A 21,165-nucleotide genomic window follows, 5' to 3' on the forward strand; every position below is an offset into this window, starting at 1 on the left:
CGAATGAGACCGAGAGCAGGAGTTCTGTGAAAGGCAGTGTTTCCCGGGACCGCGGTTCCAACGGGCTCAGGGACGGAACCCAGGCTGTCCACGGCGAACACGCCCCGGAGAGGTTTGCAGGCCGCCGGCTGGCGACCGCTGCTTTAGGCCACGTGTGCCTGGGTGGGGCGATCCCTTCCCCGCTGGACACCTGCTCCTTCCGCCCCGTAGAACTGAGGTGCACGGGCTACGGGGGCAGAGCCAGGCACGGGGTTCTGGAAGGACCTAAGGAGGCGGATCACTGTGAGCTCTGCAGTCCCGTCACACTCACAGCCCGCCTGGCATCCCAGGCCTCCTCAGCACGACCAACCCGTTTCCAATCCAGCCAAACCAGACACAGCCCCCTGGCCCGCGTCTCCCCACCCCACTCCCCTTCCCAACCAACCTCATCGCGGCCTCGGCCGCCCCAGCCCCTCCCCTCCCCCCTGAGCTTCTGGTGTGTCTCCATCAGGCTCGAATCCCACCCACCCAGGACCGTGCTCCTGAGAGAAGGCAACTGCTTTCTTGCAAACAGAAGACCCTGAAAACTCTGTTGTCTTCCCCGGCGATACGAGAAAACGGCCCACACGAACACCAGGCCCCCGGAGCCGCTGGAGCCGCTGGAGCCGGGCTGGGCCCTGGGCCTGGGCCCTGCGGCTGCTGTCTGTCTTCCTAAATCTCGGATCTAAATGCTTCCTCTATTTCATTCCTATTGGTTGCTACTTGGGGCTTTTTTTCTTTTCTTTTCTTTTCTGCTACAATTCCATGATGGCTTTTCAAGAAATTAAGTTTGAAAGCAGTTTAGGGGATGTTCCTGAAAAATAAAAGCATCGCATTTCCTAGATTGCGATTTACTTTCAAACCAGCGGCGACCTCGGCCCTCAATTCCTGCGATTAAATTACACTTGAAAACGCACCAGCACCCAACGGCCTTGGCTCTGCTAGCGTCACTGCCTCCGGCCCACATTTATTCAGTAATTTCAGAGCAAACCTGTATTATTCAAAGTCTCTGATTTTTTCTCATTCAAATGCAGTTTTAATTTTTGGAAAGATATCTCAATAACTATGTTTTCACTTAAAATTAATTTTGGGTGGGAAATGGGAATGCGCTACGAGATACAAGCATCTTCTTTTTAAAATGAGGAGAGTTTTCTTACAGGTGTTGGCTAACAGGCAAAACTCTTTACTGCAGTTCTGAACTCTCCAGGGTCCCTCACAATTGTGCGTCTATGCAGCAGGAGCCACGGAAGCACATACTAACATACTAGCACATTATATGTTCACCGCCTCACGCAGGGCCGCCCCACGTCAACTTACCAGAAAACTGACAAAGCTGGCTCCAAAGCTCATCAAGGGGCTATGATTTCTGTTAAAAAAACAAAACAGGAATAATTAACATTTGCGAGGCAGGGATCACCACATAGTCCTACTGACGGGAGAGAAGGGAAGGGCTTCGAGCAGCTGGACTTGCCCCGAGAGGATAGTTAGAGATGCGGGAGGTCACTGGTCTGTGGAGACGCCCCCCCCACCCCCCCTTCAGCGCCAGGGGGACAAGAAAGTTGAATCGTAAGAGGGGCTGCCTTCGTGAGCCAGCCCACCACCCGCAAATACAAGCCCAAACCGAGGCGGTTAACATTCTTTTTAAAAATGCAAAACATGCCCGGCCGGCACGGCTCAGCGGTCGAGCGCTGACCCAGGAACCAGGAGGTCACGGTTCAGTTCCTGGTCAGGGCACAGGCCCGGGTTGTGGGCTCGATCCCCAGTGGGGGGTGTGCAGGAGGCAGCCGATCCATGACTTCCTCTCTCATCAATGTTTCTCTCTATCCCCCTCCTTTTCTCTCTCTCTAAAAGTCAATAAAAATATTTTTTAAAGTAAAAAAAACAAAAAGGCAAAATGTGTTCAAAAGTTTATACATATAAAACAAGGACCACTCTTGGAGTGGATTGCAGGGTTTTACCGCGGGTCCACACCCTGCAAACCCACTCCCCCCTCCCAAAGAACGATACCAGTGAGTAGGCCCCCCTCCGAGCGCCCCCCCTCCCCGGCCGCCCTCCCCCCCACTGGGTGCCCGGTCCTTCCCCAACTTCACGCTCGAGCAAATAGGAAACCAAATCAAACATTCCCAGTTCAACTTCAGGAACACACCCGTTCTGCTTTAAGTTCACAACCACCCCTAGATGTGCACTGAGAGGGAGAGAAGTTCTAACCGCCTTCTGACGGGAAAGTAATCCTACCAGCCTTTTAATTATATGAGTAACGTGGATACGTGTTGGAACACGGGACCTGGGACTTGACTGGACAACGTTCTGCACTTTGGAAGATGCAGGCATTTTTCAAAATAAACAGTTAAACAAACATAAAAAAGCTCCCCAATATGCCTCAGGAGCCCTCTGATTTCTTCTTTCTGAAAAGGAACCACCAGTAACAAAATGGCCCTATTTTTCTCTCTCTGTGTCAGGACTTCCCCAAAGGTGAAAAACTGCTGAGAATACAAAGAGGCAACTGCCTGTCTGTTTCCAAATGTACTACCTTCCCGTGGACACCGAAAACGAAGTTTCTCCAGGATATTAAACACAGGACGGACAGAGACACTGTTCCCCGAAGCCAAAAGGCGGAAACAACCCAAGATGGACGAGTAGACGGACTGTGGTCTAAACAGGCGTGGGCAAAGGTAGGTTTACATTTTTTAAAAATATTTTTTTATTGATTTCAGAGAGGAAGGGAGAGGGAGAGAGCGATAGAAACATCCATGATGAGAATCATTGGCCGGCTGCCTCCTGCACGCCCCCCACTGGGGATGGAGCCCACAACCTGGGCCTGTGCCCTTGACCCCAATCAAACCTGGGACCCTCCAGGCCGCAGGCCAGCGCTCTATCCCTGAGCCAAACCGCTAGGGCTAGATTTCTGTCTGTTCCTTCTCTATCTTAAGTCATGCACACAGATAACCGACGCTCTCATCTCCACAAATGCCAATGGCAGGTGGAGCCAGCACTGATAGCACCTTGCAGAGACCGTCCAAACCACACGTTATCGACAACCTAAAGCGCCTTCCGCCCGCCCGCGTGGCTCGGCGCCGAGCATGGACCCAGGAGGTCACTGGTTCTATTCAGTCAGGCACGTGCCCAGGTGTTGGGCTCGATCCCCAGTAGGGGGCGTGCAGGAGGCAGCCGATGGATGCGATTCTCTCACATCGATGTTTCTCTCTGTCCTCCCCTCTCTCTTCCACTCTCTAAGAATCAATGGAGAAATATCCTGGGGTGAGGATTAACAATAAATAAATGAATAAATAAGCCCGGAAGCAGGGAGGCACGGCACAGACTGACATGGCTTGGGGTGGTGTGGGGGACTTACAGACTTAGAGGCATAGCCATGGGCACGGCAATACGCTGGTGAAGACCTGGGGGGCAGGGGGGAGGAGGGGGGTAAGGGGGAAAGTGGGAGCTATCTGCAATGCTGTCCACAATGAAAATACATATTAAATAGATAAATAAATAAATGCGGAGTAAGCCACCCCTCCTGGAAGGAAGGGCCTGCTCCTCACCGTGTCCCGCCCACGGCCGCCGCTCGCCGGCTCCCTCTGTAATAACGACCGTTTTCCTGTTGGACGGAGGAACCGCCTGTGTCCCTGCCTCTGAGGTTCTGAAATTCTTGAGCAAGAAGGAAGGGATGGGGACAGCGCCCGCTGGGGGAGGGCTGAGGCGCCGACCATCACCACCGCCCGCACCTCAACCTTCAGACCAAGTGCCAGGAGGTGGCTCTCCTCTCACAGAGCAAACGGACGAGTGGTTCGACACAGAAACACGCTTTGCATCTGTGTGGGGGCGGGTGCCAACAGGACCTATTCTGACTGCTTCACAGCAGATACAAATGTTGGGTCATATGTTACGTGTCCACACCTCGATTTAAAACAACACGCATGCATGCGCAGGGGCTGCTCAGAGCTTGGAACGAACGGCACCCCAGAACAAGAAGGGTTTAGTGGGGACTGAACCGACCCCGCGATAGCCCGAGAAGACCTTACGGACCCAGATGGGACCTGCTGGCGAAGGGCACACACGGATTAATTCAGGGAGCAGACCAGGAGGCGGAGGAGACACAGGGCCGAGTTCCTCCCGCAACCCCAGCCCCTCGCGGGGAGAGGGCGCCAGGCGGCGTTTTGAAATAGAGAAACTCTTCTCTGCGATCCATTCGCCGACTTCCTGTGCTTCCCTTCTACCCTCTCCTCCGGGCCCCCTGCTGCCCCGGCCGGGGAGGGAGGCCCCTGGCCCAGGACTCCAGGGGTGAAATCCATACTTCGGGCCGAAGCCGCCGGTGCGAAAGGCCTGACCTTGGTCACGTGACGGGTTTGGGGATCCACCAGGTTCTGTGTGACCAGAGCAGAGAGTGTCCAGGCTTCACGCTGCTTCTCTCCCTTCCTCATCCTCACCCATCGCTCACTCCAACCTCCTCTCACCTCCCGTGGAGGGACGGAGCCGGCCATCTGCTGTCAACGAGCACGCATGACGCACGGCACACGGGTTCTTCTAAGGGCGACACCTTGAATGTGTGTTTCTACATTCACACACTAACACACACACACTCACACACACTCACACACTCTCACACACTCACACACTCACACACACTCACACACTCTCACACACTCACACACTCTCACACACTCACACACTCTCACACTCTCACACACACACTCACACACTCTCACACACACTCACACACTCTCACACACTCACACACTCTCACACACTCTCACACACACACTCACACACTCTCACACACACTCACACACTCTCACACACTCTCACACACACTCTCACACACACCTCTGCACCGGCTCTCCCTTTCTCTGACCATTCCCTACACCTGCATTCCCCTGTTCTGCGGCAGCTGCGTTTTGGAAGAACCCCCTGCAGGCACATGAGTCCTTCATGAATGTTTAAGCGGGACCTTTTCACACAGGGCAGTAGTTGAAAACAATAGTTGAGCCTTTTTTCCGAACCCACCACGGAGCTGAAAAGAAGGGAAACAACAGCAGTGCGTTTCCCGGCTCCCCGGCCGGCCCCTCACAGCAGCTCTGCTTCTCCGAGCGCCCCCTTTTCTGCTGCTTCTGCACCTACGGGCTGTCCGTGGACTCTGGCGGCGAGTGGCCATGTCCTGGAGAATCGTGGGCGGCTGCTGGCTCTCCCGGTCTCCACGGGACAGAGGCTCAGATAGACACCACGGCCCGGCGCTCTCGCAGGCCCAGTCCTTCCAGGAGCACCAGTGCCTGAAGCAGAGGAATATTCTAGGCCGCGACTCACAGGGTCCCTGGCACAGCTCTTCCCTGCTCTGCTGCACTAACCAGGTCCTAATTCTGTATCCTATTCCCGCCATTTCTCCTCAATGGACATTCACTATAACCACGCGACATGCTTCTGGTTTCAGCGGTCACGGACAAGATTAATAATACCCACAGGCAGGAATCGCTGGGAATCCGCCCACCACCTTCCCGGTCTCCTTCCCCTTGCCACCTCCACCTCCTTCCAATGGAACAAACTCACTCCTTCCCCGTGATGGTGCTCAGCTGGGCTGCATGCTGCTCCCCCACGGCTGCAGGCCCGGCCCTGGACCTGTCTCCCAGCCTCCCCACCTGCTGCCTGACTGTGCGCACCCGCGGCCGGGCCCCGTGTGAGTCCACAGGCGGCTGCCGTGCAGGCGTGAGAGTGTGTACGTAGGAGGGTGAACGTGGACTAGAGCAGCATGAACGTGTACAGGTGTGCATGTCCTTGGGCCCACGCGGCCCGAGCGGTCCCCGCCTCTGGGACCAAGTGCATGATGGGGCTCAGCAGCAGCAGCACGAGGACCATGGTCACCAGGGGGCGGCGGCGACGTTCGGAAATCCCACCCGTGGCATGAGAGCCCCCATTATGCACACGTTTCCCTCCCACGGGGATTATGTCTGAGTGACGCAGCCCAGACTCCCAGGAATTCAGAATGGCCGTCAGGGAAGCGGCTTCTATGTGGAGCCATTTCTCATCAGGTCGCTGCTGAAACGTCTATCTTCCTAGTCATGTGGCGAGAGAATGAAGCTCCCCTTTAATAAAAATGTTATTGTTCCTCTAGATACAAAGTGTTCCTGCTGTTCCAAGCTGAGCAGTAGGATCCTGGAAGGTTTGCGAGCATCCTGGAAGGGCTGGTCTGTGACAAGACAGCCCAAGAAAGGAGGTAACCACCGCTCTCCCTCCGGGCACCCCCCCCCACCCCCACCCCCACCCCCACCCAGGAAGTGCCCGCGCGGTCCTGCAGCAGCCATTCAACTAGGGAACAGGAAGTTTCTAATGCGTAACAGGATCTAAATCTTTCAAATGCAACATGGAGGCTAACTTTATTTTTAAATGTCTTAATATTGATTTCAGAGAGAGGGAGGGAGAGGGAGAGACAGAAACAGGAGAGAGACTCATGGATCAGCTGCCTCCTGCACGCTCCCTACTGGGGATCAGGCCCGGAAACCCCGGCCTGCGCCCTGACCTGGAACCGAACCAGCGATCTCCCGGTGCCTGGGTGGATGCCGAACCCACTGAGCCACGCCGGCCGGGCTAACATTAATGTCAAAGCAACCTTCACTCAGGACTCTCCTACTCAGACTCCAGCATCGGGAGAAAGCACAGGGAGGGCAGGGCAGGCACGGAGTAAAAGCAGCCGGTGTCTGCCCGTTCTCCACCGCGCCGGCCCCCATGGAGTCTTCCTTCCACGCTAACCACACACCACGATGCCTGCTGCTCCCGTCCCGGCTGGGAAGCCCTGAGACGCCCAGTCAGCCCCCACAGAGGCGGCGGGAATGCGGAGAGGATATGGCCGCCCCTGTCCTCCCCTGAAGAGAGTGTAAGCGGCTGGAAAACAAGGTCGAAGGGCGAACTACAACATCTGATCACCTTGGGAGACAGGCAGACGGGAGAGCGAGGAGAGCCCTTGACCTGGAACCACAGTGCTGGGTCCTGGTCCGTGATAAGCATGGAAACCAGTCCCCGAGGGAAACTCAGGATGAAATGCCCCTCACTAGAGCCACACCAACTGGGGCTGCACCCCACTATAGCCACACCCCACTAGAGCCGCACCCCACTAGAGCCGCACCCCACTAGAGCTGCACCCCACTAGAGCCACGCCCCACTAGAGCTGTACCCCACTAGAGCTGCACCCCCCTAGAGCCACCCCCCACTAGAGCCACCCCCAACCAGAGCAGTACCCCACTAGAGCCGCACCCCTCTGGAGCCGCACCCCACTAGAGATGCACCCCACTATAGCCACACCCCACTACAGCTGCACCCCACTATAGCCACACCCCACTAGAGCCGCACCCACTAGAGCCGCACCCACTAGAGCCGCACCCACTGGAGCCGCACCCCCCTAGAGCTGCACCTCACTGGAGCCGCACCCATTAGAGCTGCACCCCCCTAGAGCCGCACCCCAGAACACTGGGAACACGAGGAAACGTGCCCAGCAGCGCACCTGGCAGAGAATAGGTACGATGCTGTTTCCTTATTTATCTTCCACTCCCGTTTCCAAATACAAGAGCAGAACACAGCGACAGGCCTGCAGTAATGACGCCCGCGTCAGATGGGTGCTGGGCGTATGGGGGGGGCGGTCACTTAGGTATGTAAGCATCTAACCACCATGTGGTGCACCTCACATTATGTGTCAGATGGGTGCTGGGCGTATGGTGGGGGGGGGGGGTCACTTCATTAGGTATGTAAGCATCTAACCACCATGTGGTGCACCTCACATTATGTGTCAGATGGGTGCTGGGCGTATGGGGGGGGTCACTTCATTAGGTATGTAAGCATCTAACCACCATGTGGTGCACCTCACATTATGTGTCAACTGTGACTGAAAAATAAAACGCAAGCAGGTAGCTCTTACCGACAAAATGCAAGTCCTCCTTGGACACCTTCCCCTTCCCTCACCCCCAACACACTCACCCGCCCAGAAACACCTTTCAAAGTGCATCTCTTTGCGGGTAGCTGTGGACAAGTCTTCCTATAACTCACCACCTGCCCTTATCACCATTGCATACGATCGTCTGGATAAAATGTAACAGCAGAAATAGTTATTTCACGCTTTCAGGGGACAGGAACCGGGGGTAATACATAAGTACTATTCTACAGCGGTTTAGAAAAAAATGGTCATCTCTATACATAAAAGCCTAAGCGACCGAACAACCGGTCGCTATGACGCGCACTGACCACCAGGGGACAGATGCTCAACGCACAGGCTCGGGCTCCCTCCTGTCTGGATCGGGCCTACGGGGATCAGGCTGAAACTGGCTACCCGACATCCTCCGAGGGGTCCCGCATTATGAGAGGGCGCAGGCCAGGCCAAGGGACCCCACCGGAATTCGTGCACCAGCCTCTAGTTAAAAATAAGCAGCATAGGACATTTCAAAGCAAGTGGTATCAAGACATACAAACAACGTATCTTGGTCAGCAACTGAAGAGAGCAAGCTGGACTCCAAGACGTTCTCCCGCCCTCTCTCCTGCCACACAAGCTGGGTCCAAAAAAGAAAAGCGCAGCCCAAGCTGGTGTGGCTCAGTGGATAGAGCGCCATCCTGTGGACTGAAAGGTCCCGGGTTCAATTCCAGCCAAGGGCACGTACCTGGGCTGCAGGCTCCTCCCTGCCAGGGCCCTGGTCTTGTGCAGGAGGCAACCAACCGAAGTCATCACTCTCTCTGTCTTTCCCCTCTCTTCCACGCTCTCTGCAAATCGCTGGGGAAATACCTCAGGTGAGGTCAGAGCACGGTGCATGGATTTTACCCTTGTTTTCATGACACGTGTTCTCAGGGGACCACACATCTGTACAAGAGAGACTGGGAAGCCTGAGTCTTCACACCTGTTCTGCACTCACAGCCTCGCTAGAACGCTGGCTGGAAAGCGGACGGCTCGCTTTAAACGTGAAATGTTCTGAGTGAAGCTGAGAAGTTCTCATTTCCAGGTTAAAAACGTCTTTAGTGGGAAGTTTAGGGCTGTGAGGGCTTTGCTGTGCCATGAGGACTGTGGGAGCTTGGATGAGGTCTGAACATCTGCAGCAGCCGCATGCCTCTCTCTCTCTCTCTCTCTCTCTCCCTCCCTCTCCCCCTCCCTCCCTCTCGTTTTCCCGCAGCCTGGCTCCCAATCACAGTTGCACATCTTCCCTCTGGTTCCTACCCAACCGGCGGGTCTAAAGTGAGAGGCACATGACCCTGAAACACGCACAGGGAAGCAGCTAACCAACATCCTGGAGACCTGTCCACAGGCAAAGGGCAAATCACAAACTTGCTCCCTGAGCCAGGCTCCTCCCCCTGCAGGCTCCGCCCCCTGCAGGCTCCGCCCCCCCTCCGAGAAAGCGTCCAGGACCAGCTCTCCTTCCCTCGTTAAAAGACGGATAAGAAAACAGTCAGCTCAGCACACGTGTGGGTCCCTCCCTCTCGCATGTGTTAGCGCCCATGTCCCTCCTCCTGTACGTCAGGCACCCTGACCGCGGTGCGCGCTGGCAGCACGGGCACGCGGCCCGGCAGGGGCGGGCAGCGGAGTCTGGCCGAGTTCTGTAACCCCGGCCCGGCCCGGCCCGGCCAGGATGCGGGTCTGTCTGCAAACAGACGCGCCGGGGACGCACAGGCTGCACAGCCGGCCGCGGAGAGGCCCAGGCGGTCGGGGCGCACGCGAGCCGGGTCACGGCCCTGCAAGCCCCAGGCCGCGCCGCCTCCAATCGCATCCGGCCGCTGCTCCCCAAGCCCAGGCCCCGGGGGGAGGGCGCCCCTCTCGGAGGGCGAGGCCGGGGACGTGAGGGGAGCCAGCGAGCGCGCGGGGAGGTCAAGCCGCGGGTCCCGGGGAAAAAGGACGCCGGGTGGGGCGGAGAGGACGGTGTGGCGAAGGCGCAGAGCCGGCTGCAGCCCCGGCCGAGGGGGAGGCCGTGGAGCCCGGGCCGGGGATTAGGGGCCCCGGGAGGGGAGGCCGGCCGCAGCCTGAATCCCGTGAAGACGGGCCGGGGGGTCGCGCGCGGGGGGAACGGGGCGCACGGGGGCCGGGGGTCGCGCGCGGGGGGAACGGGGCGCGCATCGGAACCGGGGCGCGCGGGGGCCGGGGGTCGCGCGCGGGGGGAACGGGGCGCGCATCGGAACCGGGGCGCGCGGGGGCCGGGGGGCACGCGCGGGGGGAACGGGGCGCGCATCGGAACCGGGGCGCGCGGGGGGCGGGGGCGCAGTCACCTGTATTGTCGGAAGAGCTGGTCCGACTCCCGGAAGCCGTTGTTGAGCAGCATGTTGATGCCGGCGAGGGCCAGCTCCGCGTCCTGCAGGGGCGCCCCGGCCGCCGGGTCCGCGTCCTCCCGCCCGCGCGGCCGCTGCTGCTCGGCGCCGGCCATGGGCGCGGGGCCTGCGCGGGGCCGGGAGGTGGTGCAGCCGTGCGGCCCGCGCGCCCGGATCCGCTCCACCTGCCCGGGCGCAGCGAGCGGACGCGGGGCGAGCGCGGGGCGGGGCGGGGCGGGCGCTGCGGCGCAGGGAGCGTGGGCGTCCCCGCCGCCTCGGGCCGGGATTACTCAGCAGCCGCCCGGCTCGGGGCACCGAGGCCGGATCCGTTTCCGGGTGTCTGTCACCCCCGGAGCCCGCGCCCCGCGCCCCTGCCTTCCGGCGCCCCCGCGCCCAGCCCGCGCGGACACCCACGAGGCCCCGAGGCCGACGCCGGGACCCCTCACTCCCCAAGGCCGGACCCCGGGGTGCCCGAGCCGGAGCGGACCAGCGGGTCTGAACGGAGGCGGGGAGCTCCGCCCGAAACGCACGCCGCCCGCGCCCGCGACCCCCGAACCCCATCCTGTTCCCGGGCCGCCCACAGCGGGTGGCAGCCAATCCCCGCGGAGGTGGGGGGCGGGGTCCCCAACACACACCCCTCCCCCCCCGCCCCGCCCCCCGCTGCCCAGAGCCCCGCGCGGAGGAACTGCGTGCTCGTACCCTGCACCCACCCTCGGGCCGGCGCTCACCTCTGTGCCGGGGCAGGAGGACCCGATGGAGGCCGGGGGCCGGGACCCGAAGGTGTAAAGTTATGGAGACGCTGCCCGAGCGCCTGGCGCGCGCACCCGGCGGCCGTGCCGCCTTCCCAACGGGAGACGCGCCGGGAACCTGGGCCCGGCTCCCAGGCGGCGCGACCTCCCCACTGCGCGCGTGTTCGGGGGTCTGGGCGGGGCGTTATGGAGACAAACGGCCCATAAATTACTTTTGTTTTTCTCTAAACTTGTTTCTTGCCTCCATTTTAGCAATATCGCCAACATGGTATTACACTCGGGATGATGACCGGAAATGGTCACTTAAACCAGCGGTTCTCAACCTGTGGGTCGCGACCCCTTTGGGGGTCGAACGACCCTTTCACAGGGGTCGCCTAAGACCATCTGAAAACACATATATAATTACATATTGTTTTTGTGACTAATCACGATGCTTCGATTATGTTCAATTTGTAACAATGAAATTGGGGGTCACCACAACATGAGGAGCTGTATTAAAGGGTCGCGGCGTCAGGAAGGTTGAGAACCACTGAAACCCCTTTGTAAATCATTGTCGTTCGCAGGGTGCACTTGATCCATTCCGATTTGGAGAAGATTTGCCACTGAAATGGTTTTTGAAACTCAAAGCCATACTCAGGTTTGGAGATAACCCATGAATTTCAAATATCATGTCCGCCATTAGAGCGGAATCAATGAAATAAGTTAACACAGGAAAGATTGCACATGAACCTAATTGTATCAGGTACGTTGCTATCATTTGCTTTGTGACTTGTGCCACACAAACCCACGCAGTATTCCCGACATCGACAGATTCGAATTTAAAGGCAGCGTGGATTTTGGTCCCTTCTCAGCGGTTCCGTGTCACTTACAAATCCATGAGAACTCGCCTGTGCATCTGGAGCCGCAAATCCCCTGAAGACCCAACAAAGGGGTGACTCTCCCCCTGGGAACGCCCCTTAGAAATGCAGGGACCGTTGCATCCATGCAATCTGAGAAGATTTGACATGTAGACCTTTTTTTTTTTTTAATCCAAGCACTCTCGGGTTTAAAATAGCGTTAGTCTCCGGTATCCTCGTCGCCACAGACCTTCGTGGCAGCAGAAGCCGTGACGTGCGTGGTGTTTTAGGGCCTGGAGCATGAGGGGAGGAGCGGTGGTCGCCATGACGATGGTGCTGGGTGTTTTAGGTGCCACAGAGCAGCGCTGAGAGCCAGACCCCGAGTGGCAGAGGGGCCCGTGTGACCTTTAATACGTGTATGTACGTGCGTGTTTTCTCGGCCACTGATGCAGGCTCTGTACCGGCCACTCGGCTCACAGGGGCTCTCTCTGCCAGGGAGCCCCGGCCACACACTGTGCCATTGGTCACGGGAGCTGGCACCGTGCCCGGCGCTCACAGCTGCCTGAACTTTGGATCTGTGGAACCGTCCACCCCACATCATGAAACAGCCTGGTCAGCATGGAAGGGAAGCCCGAGAGCAGCACCAGCCTTGGCCCGTGGCCTGGACTCCCCCAGCAGGAGGAGGAGCCCGCCCCACTGACCCTCTGTTCCCGTCACCGAGAGAAGGGAGAACAAGTCAAGGAATCGCAGTGGGGGGCAGTAGGGGGCAGTGGGGGGCAGTGGGCAGCAGGGGTGGGGGCAGTGGGGGGCAGTAGGGGGCAGTGGGGGGCAGTGGGCAGCAGGGGTGGGGGGCAGTGAGGGGCAGTGGGGGGCAGTGGGGGGCAGTGGGGCAGCACTGAGGGCAGTGGGGGGCAGTGGGGGACAGCACTGGGGGGAAGTGGGGGGCAGTGGGCAGCACTGGGGGGCAGTGGGCAGCAGGGGTGGGGGCGGGATGTGGACAGAGGATAACGCTGCCATGAGCTGTACACAGACATGTGCCAAAGACGCTCTAACCAGATACCAGAACAATCCCATGAGCAGCAGCTTCGGGGACAGTTTCGAATATTTGCTCTGTGATGGGGACACACAGAGGATTGAGACGCAGGCCTCAGGCCTGGGGATCCTGGGGGGACCGTGCAGGAGCCAGTGATTCCACTGGATGGCTGCCCACTGAGGTGGGCACCGACCTTGGCTCGGCTCACCTGGCAGGTGGGATGAGGAGGGTGCTTCCTCGCTAGATGCTAATGCAGATGGGGGTGGACACGGAAGAGGCCGCTGCACTGCCTGTGGGAGGAGGGGATCTAACTGTGGGCGTCAGGGCCCCGCACCCTGACTGTGTGAGTCTCAGCACCTCCCAAGAGCTTCTTCTGGAGGAAAAGGGGAGAAGGGAGAGGGTGGACAGGAGAGGGGGGAGGGGAGAGGAGGGGGAGGGAGAAGGGAGGGAAGGGGGAGGGGGGGAGGGGAGGGGGAGAGAGGAAGGGGAAGGGGGAAGAAGGGGAGGGAGGGGAGGGAAAGAAAAGAGAAGCCCTCCAGTGAAGGAAAGAGCCGATTTCCTCTGGACAACCCTCTGCGGGTGCTGTCAGCTTTCTGCGGTTTTCGTGAGATTTCATATGAGAACAAACCGCCGTCTAACTGATCAGTGAAAAGGCTCAGACGTGTGACCTTGACACGCAGACGTTTTAAAGTGAAAATGCTCTGATCCAAGTCACAGAAGCACGAACCCGAACTGGCTCAGGGGCCCCCTTTTCTGACTTATGAGGGGGGTTCCCCAATGAGGCCGCGCGGGGGGTGCAGCAGGAGAGGCCCGTCTCCACCTCCGCTCTCAGCGCAGCCAGGCGGTGCTGGTGGCCTCGTCCCAGGTGGGTCCCCCACCCCCCTATCCCCCATCCCAGGTGGGCCCCCCGCCCCCTATCCCCCATCCCAGGTGGGCCCCCGCCCCCTATCCCCCCATCCCAGGTGGGTCCCCTGCCCCCCTATCCCCCCATCCCAGGTGGGCCCCCCACCCCCTATCCCCCCATCCCAGGTGGGCCCCCCGTCCCCTATCCCCCCATCCCAGGTGGGTCCCCTGCCCCCCTATCCCCCCATCCCAGGTGGGCCCCCCACCCCCTATCCCCCCATCCCAGATCAGCCCGGAGCCCCTTTATCCAAAGCTTGACCAAGATCCCCGAATCGACTCTCATTGGCTGTGACTGGCCTGCCTGTGCCAGGTGCTCACTCCTGGGCCAATCACTGCGGCGAGGGGGCGGCCCATCGTGAAGATTCAGCCAATCGGAGCCTGGCCTGGATCGGGAGGTGGAACCTACTCCTGCAAACCCCACGCTGGGAGTTGCAGGCGCCTCGGGAGGGGGGGCGTGGGGGGTGAGGGTGGGACCTGCCGGCCCCTGCCTGGCCCCCGAACCGAACCGCACGGTGAGTTCTGGGATGACAGTCCCAGCGCCTGCAGACGGTGCCTCCCCTGGAGGAAGCTGGCGGCGTGCGGTTCGGTTCGGTTCTGTGATGCCCACAGCCCGGCCCTCGGGGGGGCCTTTCTGTAAACCGCCCTGCCGGGTGCAGTGAGCGCAGGTTCCCTGAACCCCTAACAGGGAGGAAGCGGGGACCTGACTTCCCTGCGTCCTCCGGTCACACGGGCTCTGCTGGCCGCTCGGACCGTCCACGCTGGTCCCGCCTGCTCTCCTCGTGGGTCAGGAGCCGGCCTGGGGGGGCACGTGGGCACCCACAGGTCCACCTGGCCCTTCTCCAGCCGGAGGGACGATCCCTCGGAAACTCACTGCCCAGCGCGGTCACCCTTGTGTTGGGATCCGGGTTAAGTTTCTGTTCGGAGCCCGAAACCTTTCCCTCCGGGTAGGACTCCCCGCGGGCCTCTCCCCAAACCAGACGCCCAGCGACACTGTGGGGCTGAGCATGGGGGCAGCTCTTTGTTCCGGCCGCCTGGACCCAGGGGTGCACCGGGGGGAAGGCCTTGGCCCCCTCTGGTGCCTGCCTCCCGGGGGGTGAGGGTGAGGCCCTGCCCGTCCTCGATGGAGGCGTCTTGAGTGGGAATATGGGTCGTCTCCTGCCCTCAGAGTGTCTCTCTCTCTCTCTCTTTCTCCCTCTCTCTCTCTCTCTCTCTCTCTCTCTCTCTCTTTCATGCTCCTCTGCGCCCTCCCATCCCCTTTGCCTTCCTTCCTGCACCCCTTCCCTGTAACCCACCTCCTTGCTTCTCCCTGACAGTTGCTGCTCCCAGATCCACAGACCCTTCTCCTTCCTCCAGAAATAAGTCTCCCTCCCCTGGCCCTTCTCAGGGTGAGCACGCCCTGCAGCTTCCTGTGCCCGTCCCTGTCCTCCTGCGCGGTCTGTGGCTCTGAGGGCCTCATGGCTCTGAGGGCGAGGCAGTCTCTGGTTTCAGGCTGGGCCTGCCCGGCCCCTGGGGAGGGACACAGAGCTCTGGGCTGGGGACAGGGTGGGGAGAGGTGGCAGAGGCACGGAAAGTTCCATCCCGGGCTGTGGCTTTGCTCGGCCTGCGTCTAAAACCAAAGCATCCGTGTCCATTTATAATATGTAGATAATCAGCACCTTCAAGGTAAGCACATGAAACAGCACGCGGCCTGCGTCTAAAACCAAAGCATCCTGCCGCTGTGGTGGAGTTCCATCTTGAATTCCCATTTTTATCTAAATGAGAAGATTATCTGCCTTCTATTCGGGTGACGTCATTTCTTACAACAATCCTGGGCTTATCATGCTAGGTCACCCTGAATCCTTTGCAACATTAACAACCAAGGCCCCGCCCCGTTCTCTCTAACCACTAGGCTCTCCCCGGCCCGGGAGGAGGAGGGCTCCTTGCTGGTTGCCTCACCACCTACGTGGACCTATTTTGGGTGGAAATAGCAGCAGCCGTGGCATTGGCTGCTGGGGGGGATCTGTTTCCAAATCTGAAAGTGGAGTCAGATTCCCTAGGACTGTCCCGAGCGGCATTGCCAACCTGTTTCATCCCGGGGCACAGACAAGCTCTTACGAAAATTCAGCGGCTCACCAAACGTACATGTTTTTGCCGATCTAACAAAAAATAACTACAGTTCTTATCTATTCACTGTTGATCTCGCGGCTGCTGACATTTGTTTTTTGACAATTGAGGGGAAGAGAGGTCAGTGGCCGTGAGTAAACAGTCAGGTACTGCGTGTTTTAGACGTTCTTGCACCACCAGGTGGAAAGTCGCCGGCCAAGGGCGTGCAGTCGGTGCCCAGTGCCTGTGTGTAAGCTGCGTGGGGAGGCTGAGCTGCCAGGGGGTGAGGAGCAAGTGGGCGAGGGAGATTGGGCCCGGAGGCCAGATCATAGATGACGGTTCTGGTTCTGCACGGCCTTGACTTTGTGGCCTGCAGCGATTCTCCTTCCCCCCTCAGCCTCCGTGTCCATTTATAATATGGAGATAATCAGCACCTTCAAGGTAAGCACATGAAACAGCAGCGGGAGAAAGCGCGCACTCGATAGCAAGGCATTATCACATCTGTACGGTGAGTTTTCTAATAGTCCTTAATCCAGTGGCCCCTTCTGTCCACATGCTTATCGTCAGCAGTGATATCCAGCTACGAGAAAGCCTGTGCCATGAAACGCCAGGTGGGGGTGATTTGCTTAAACCACTTCTAATATCAACAATGCATGTTGGCGTTATCACTCCATCCACTGAGCCAAACCAGCCGGAGTGCCAGTCCTTGACTTTTGAGCCCCAGAACAGTATTAACCAGTCTGAGTCATCGAAGGGAGCTAATCACTATTTTTGATCACATTCCTATTTATCTTCAAAAGAAGATCCATGGTAACGGAAAATAGGTAAAACATTGGGAATAAAACTTTGGAGATAATTCCAGAAGAGGAGGCGGACTGTCTGGAACCAAGGACTCGGTTAAATCATTGATTCTGGACAATCTTTCTCAAGGTCCTTGGCTGACGGAGCCAATGCCAAGCCTGAGGTCAGCAGTTCCTAGCGGAACCCAGGCCAGGTGGACCTGGGCACCAGGCCGGCCAGGACTCTGCTAGGCGAGCCCAGATGAGAGCAGGCAGAGAGGACTGGCAAACGGCATTGCCCGTGAGGCTGGTGGACGGACTTCTCAGCTGGAAGGCCAGGGCCATCGGGCCATGCAGGACACTGAGCCTGCTCTCACGGGGTACACGTCAGTTAAGAACACGGTGTGAGGAAGGCTACGGCTATACCTCCAAGTCCTCTCCCTGTTTAGATGAGTTCCAGAGCTGCAGAACCCCAAAACGGGATGTGATAAGAGTGTAGACAGGAGCAGAGCAATGACGATGGGCCAGGGACAGGCAGAAAGGCCCCGGTGCCTAGCAAGGGGCAAAATGGGAAAACAAGACCCTCACCCCAGACGCAGCGGTTCTCAACCTTCCTAACGCTGCGACCCTTTAATACAGTTCCTCCTGTTGTGGTGACCCCCAACCATAAAATTACTTTCGTTGCTACTTCATCACTGTAATGTTGCTGCTGCGGGACCTGGGTGCCCACCTGGAAGCGGCCCGCCCTCCCCCCCCCCGGAGCTGCCTGTCATCAAGGGAAGATCATGACTTTGTTGTGGAAACCAGAGCGGCCAGCCTCCAGAGACCCCGCCCGCCTTCGCATATCATCAGCCTTTGAAGACCCCCAGCCCCGTTCCCTGTGAACTGCCCGTTGGGCACACCCTTTGCCTACTTCCCCTGTAATCCTTGCCCTTCTACCCGACACAAGCAGCTGGCTTATGGGGGGGCAGAGCAGATGTTTGTGGGTGACTGCTGCTCTCCCCGCTGCCGGCAGGATTGGGATAAACGCTCATACGATTCCACCCTGACTCTGCTGAATTGGCTCAAGGAGTGACAGGCAGCCCAGGCCCCTTGATTGTCAGGTTACAAACTCACAGCACATCCTCAGAGCAGACAATTAGGACGGGAGAAGCTCCCTACACCTGCCCAGGGGCAGGGCAGCTCCAGGTGAGAGTTGTTCTTTGAAAAAGGCCATGGGTTTTGCAGACCAGCCCCTACGCCCTCCCCTCCTGTTCCCTCCAGCCGTCTCTCCACACACCATGGACTCTTACTCAGCAATAAAAGGAATGAGATCTTGCCTGTGATGGGATGGACCTAGCGGGTATTATACCACGTGACATAAGCCAGAGAAAGACAAACACTGTATAATTTCACTTATATGTACAATCTTAAACACACACAGAAAAGCCCTAGCCAGTTTGGCTCAGTGGATAGAGCAGCAGCCTATGGACTGAAGGGTCCCGGGTTCGAGTCCGGTCAAGGGCACATACCTTGGATGCAGGTTCCTCCCTGGCCCGGGCCCTGGTCAGGGCGTGTGCAACAGGCAACCAATCAATGAGTTTCTCTCACATCAATATTTCTGTCTGTCTGTCGTTCCCTCTCTCTTCCACTCTCGCTAAAAATCAATGGGAAAATATCCTCGGGTGAGGATTAGCAAGAACAAAAGAACTGAATAAACAAAAGAGAAACATCCATACGGAGGAGATGGAAATCTTAAATAAATAAATAAAACGGCACCAAGACAAACCAACCCTGGAAATTGTACCTGAGCGAATCCTTATGAAAGTTTCAACCACAAAGAAAACAAGCTTACAGGTGGAGGGGGGCGGAGTCGCCGGCCGGAGTGAGGGCTGAGGTTGGGGGGCAGCTCCCAGCGCACAGTTCACCCCTCAACCCTGGAGGAGGGCCTTGCTGCTTCCTGAAGGTGGGGCCCAGCCTGGCACCGGCTGGAGCTGAGACGCGCTCTGCACACCTGGCTCAGCGCTGGTCCTTAAGGACGAAGGTAGAACCGCCTGCTGACTCGAGGCCTTTTTTGCAGAATCGCTGATCGGCCCATCAGCTGGCTGCATCTCCAGGTGCTGAGGTTCTGGCTGAGGTGAGCCCGGGGCGGGCGGGGTGCAGCCCGAGCCGCCTGCTCCACAGCTGCTCCGTCTGGAAGACCACGGGCCACGGCCACGGGCCGACCTCATAAGTTTGTAGTTAGTGGCATCAGGGGCTGAGGCCAGCTTCAAAAGTATGTTAGGAGACAAGTTGGCAAAGCTGACTACAAATATAAAAAGGTTGGTACCCTTTGCTCTGGCAGCTTTGCTTCTAAGGACGTGTCCTAGGAAGATAAGCAAGTTTGCATTCTAGGGCATCTCCTAGGAGGCTGTTAAATACGTCATGACAATTCGCCTGATGTGATTACTACTCTGCAGTCACAGACCTGGGGAAGGGTCACTGTGTAGCTTTTAAAACCATATGAAATCCTCAAAAAATTAAAAATGGAACTCCCATTTGACCCAGTGATCTCACTTCCAGGAATATATCCCAAGAAACCCGAAGCACCAATCAGAAAGAACGTATGCACCCCTGTGTTCATAGCAGCACAACTGACAATAGCTAAGATCAGGAGACAGCCCAAGAGCGCGTCAGCAGGCGAGTGGATTAAAAAGCTGTGGTGCATCCACACCATGGAGCACTATCGGCCACAGACAAGAAAGAGCTCTTACCATTCGCAACAGCGTGGATGGACCGGGAGAGCATTATTCTGAGCAAAATAAGCCAATTGGAGAAAGACAAGTATCACATGATCTCACTCATATGTGGACTCTAATGAACCAAATAAACTGATGAACAAAAATAGAGCCAGAGACACAGAAGCCTGAACAGAGCGCCCCAAGGTCGGCACGCGCAGCGAGGGAGCCTCAGCGGGAGGGGAGCCTCGAAGAGGACGACAGGGAGGGTGTCTGCAGGGCAGGTGGCAGTTACAGAGGGTCCCACGACAGTTCCATTGAGGAGCTGTAAGCGTCCCTCTCTGAGAACACACATTTGCAATCTGAGGAGCCCACGCAGGCTTTCTGTCTGTCTCCCGGAATGCGCTCCGCCTGTGCCCTCTTCCGCCTCCTGGTGGCTGGGATCGCACTTCGCCGCAGTGGACAGACCGCGGTCCTAGGCTGCTGCAGAGGAGGGGACCAGGCTGTGAGTGGAGAATCAATTGCCCCTTCGATGGACCTGGGAAGTGCTGGTCAACACCAGCTCTAACGGTAACGGTCGGTCCAGTAAGAGGGACCCGAAGGGGGAGGCTCCGGCTCGTGCGGACCTGCCAGAGGACCAGATGCTCCCCCAGACGCAGTCGGGTGGGAATCTCCTGGGAGGTTCTCACTTGAAAACCAATGTTTTCTCCTGGACAGTGTGGCTCAGTGGTTGAGCGCTGACCTATGAACCAGGAGGTCACGGTCCGACTCCTGGTCAGGGCACAGGCCCAGGTTTCCAGTTTCATCCCCAGTAGGGGGCGTGCAGGAGGCAGCCAATGAATGCTTCTCTCTCACCATCGGTGTTTCTCTCTCTCTCCTTTCCTCTCTGAAATCAATACAAATATATATCTTTTTTAAAAAGGAGACAGGCCTCCTCCATCTTCCAATTAGTAAGAAAGAAAAAGAAAACCAATGTTTTCTGAAAGGACATGACTCGGCCACACAGTCCAACCTCTGGCCCCACTTGGCTTCTCCAAGGCCCAGCAGCCCCTGTTGATGTCCCTGTGATGGGACCGGCTCCCCCCGCAGAAGGCCCCGGGCCTGCACAGCCGTGGCTGTTAGAAGGCACCCCCACAGGACACGTGAGGTCAGGAAGGAGCGTGGGGTGGGAGGGAGTGGGGCTGTGTCCGAGGTGGGCACACGGCGGTGAGAACACCTACAGGATGATGAGGTCCAAATCCCAGAATTATTGGTTCTTTTCCTCCTGATGAGCAGACCTATGTCGTCTCCTACACAGTCCTCTCTGTTGGGGGAGCAGTGCTGGGCATACTACTGGTCAAGAACGTGGTTCATTCTTTTGTAGATAAAAGCGACCCCTCCTTCCCACCGGCTCCTGCCAGCTTGCCGTGCGGAGCGTGATTTATAGTGTGCACACCCCTCCCGCTTCCCTACTGGGTAGTTTTTGCTCTTTTTGTTGTTAATCCTCACCAGAGGGTATTTTTCCATTGATCTTTTAGAGAAAGTGGAAGAGAGAGGGAGAGACAGAGAAACATCGATGCGAGAGAAACATCGATTGGTTGTCACCTGCATGTGCCCCGAGCAGGGCCTGGGCCAGGGAGGAGCCTGCAACCAAGGCATGTGCCCTTGACTAGAATCGAACCCAGGATTCTTTGGTCCACAGACCGACACTCTATCCACTGAGCCAAACTGGCTAGGGCTAGTTTTTGCTCTTAAGGAACTGATCACCATACTACAGAACTGACTGGTGGCAGACTGTCCATGGAGAGCCTAGTGGACTTTAGGTTTATTAAA

The 21,165-nt window shown here is 57.9% G+C and overlaps 1 protein-coding gene across 2 annotated transcripts in view; it reads right to left on the reverse strand.

Annotated features, from left to right (window-relative positions):
* TTC39C (tetratricopeptide repeat domain 39C) overlaps positions 1 to 11,025 on the reverse strand; it is a 32,841-nt gene extending 21,816 nt beyond the window's left edge. The window contains exons 1-2 of one of the 2 annotated variants that reach the window (XM_070421272.1): positions 11,004 to 11,025; positions 1,336 to 1,384 (exon numbers count right to left, since the gene is read on the reverse strand). In XM_070421272.1, coding sequence (XP_070277373.1) covers positions 1,336 to 1,368 — 33 coding nt within the window. In that variant the 5' untranslated portion in view covers positions 1,369 to 1,384; positions 11,004 to 11,025. Of the gene's footprint in view, positions 1 to 1,335; positions 1,385 to 10,236; positions 10,610 to 11,003 lie in introns of those variants that run through there. The other variant, XM_070421270.1, reaches the window with a different exon arrangement.
* Between the last annotated feature and the right edge of the window lie 10,140 nt (positions 11,026 to 21,165).

Source organism: Myotis yumanensis, unplaced genomic scaffold (genome assembly GCF_028538775.1).
Source record: "Myotis yumanensis isolate MYYU_CA2020_CCGP unplaced genomic scaffold, mMyoYum1.0.hap1 SCAF_7, whole genome shotgun sequence".
In the NCBI taxonomy this organism is placed as follows: Eukaryota; Metazoa; Chordata; class Mammalia; order Chiroptera; family Vespertilionidae; genus Myotis; species Myotis yumanensis.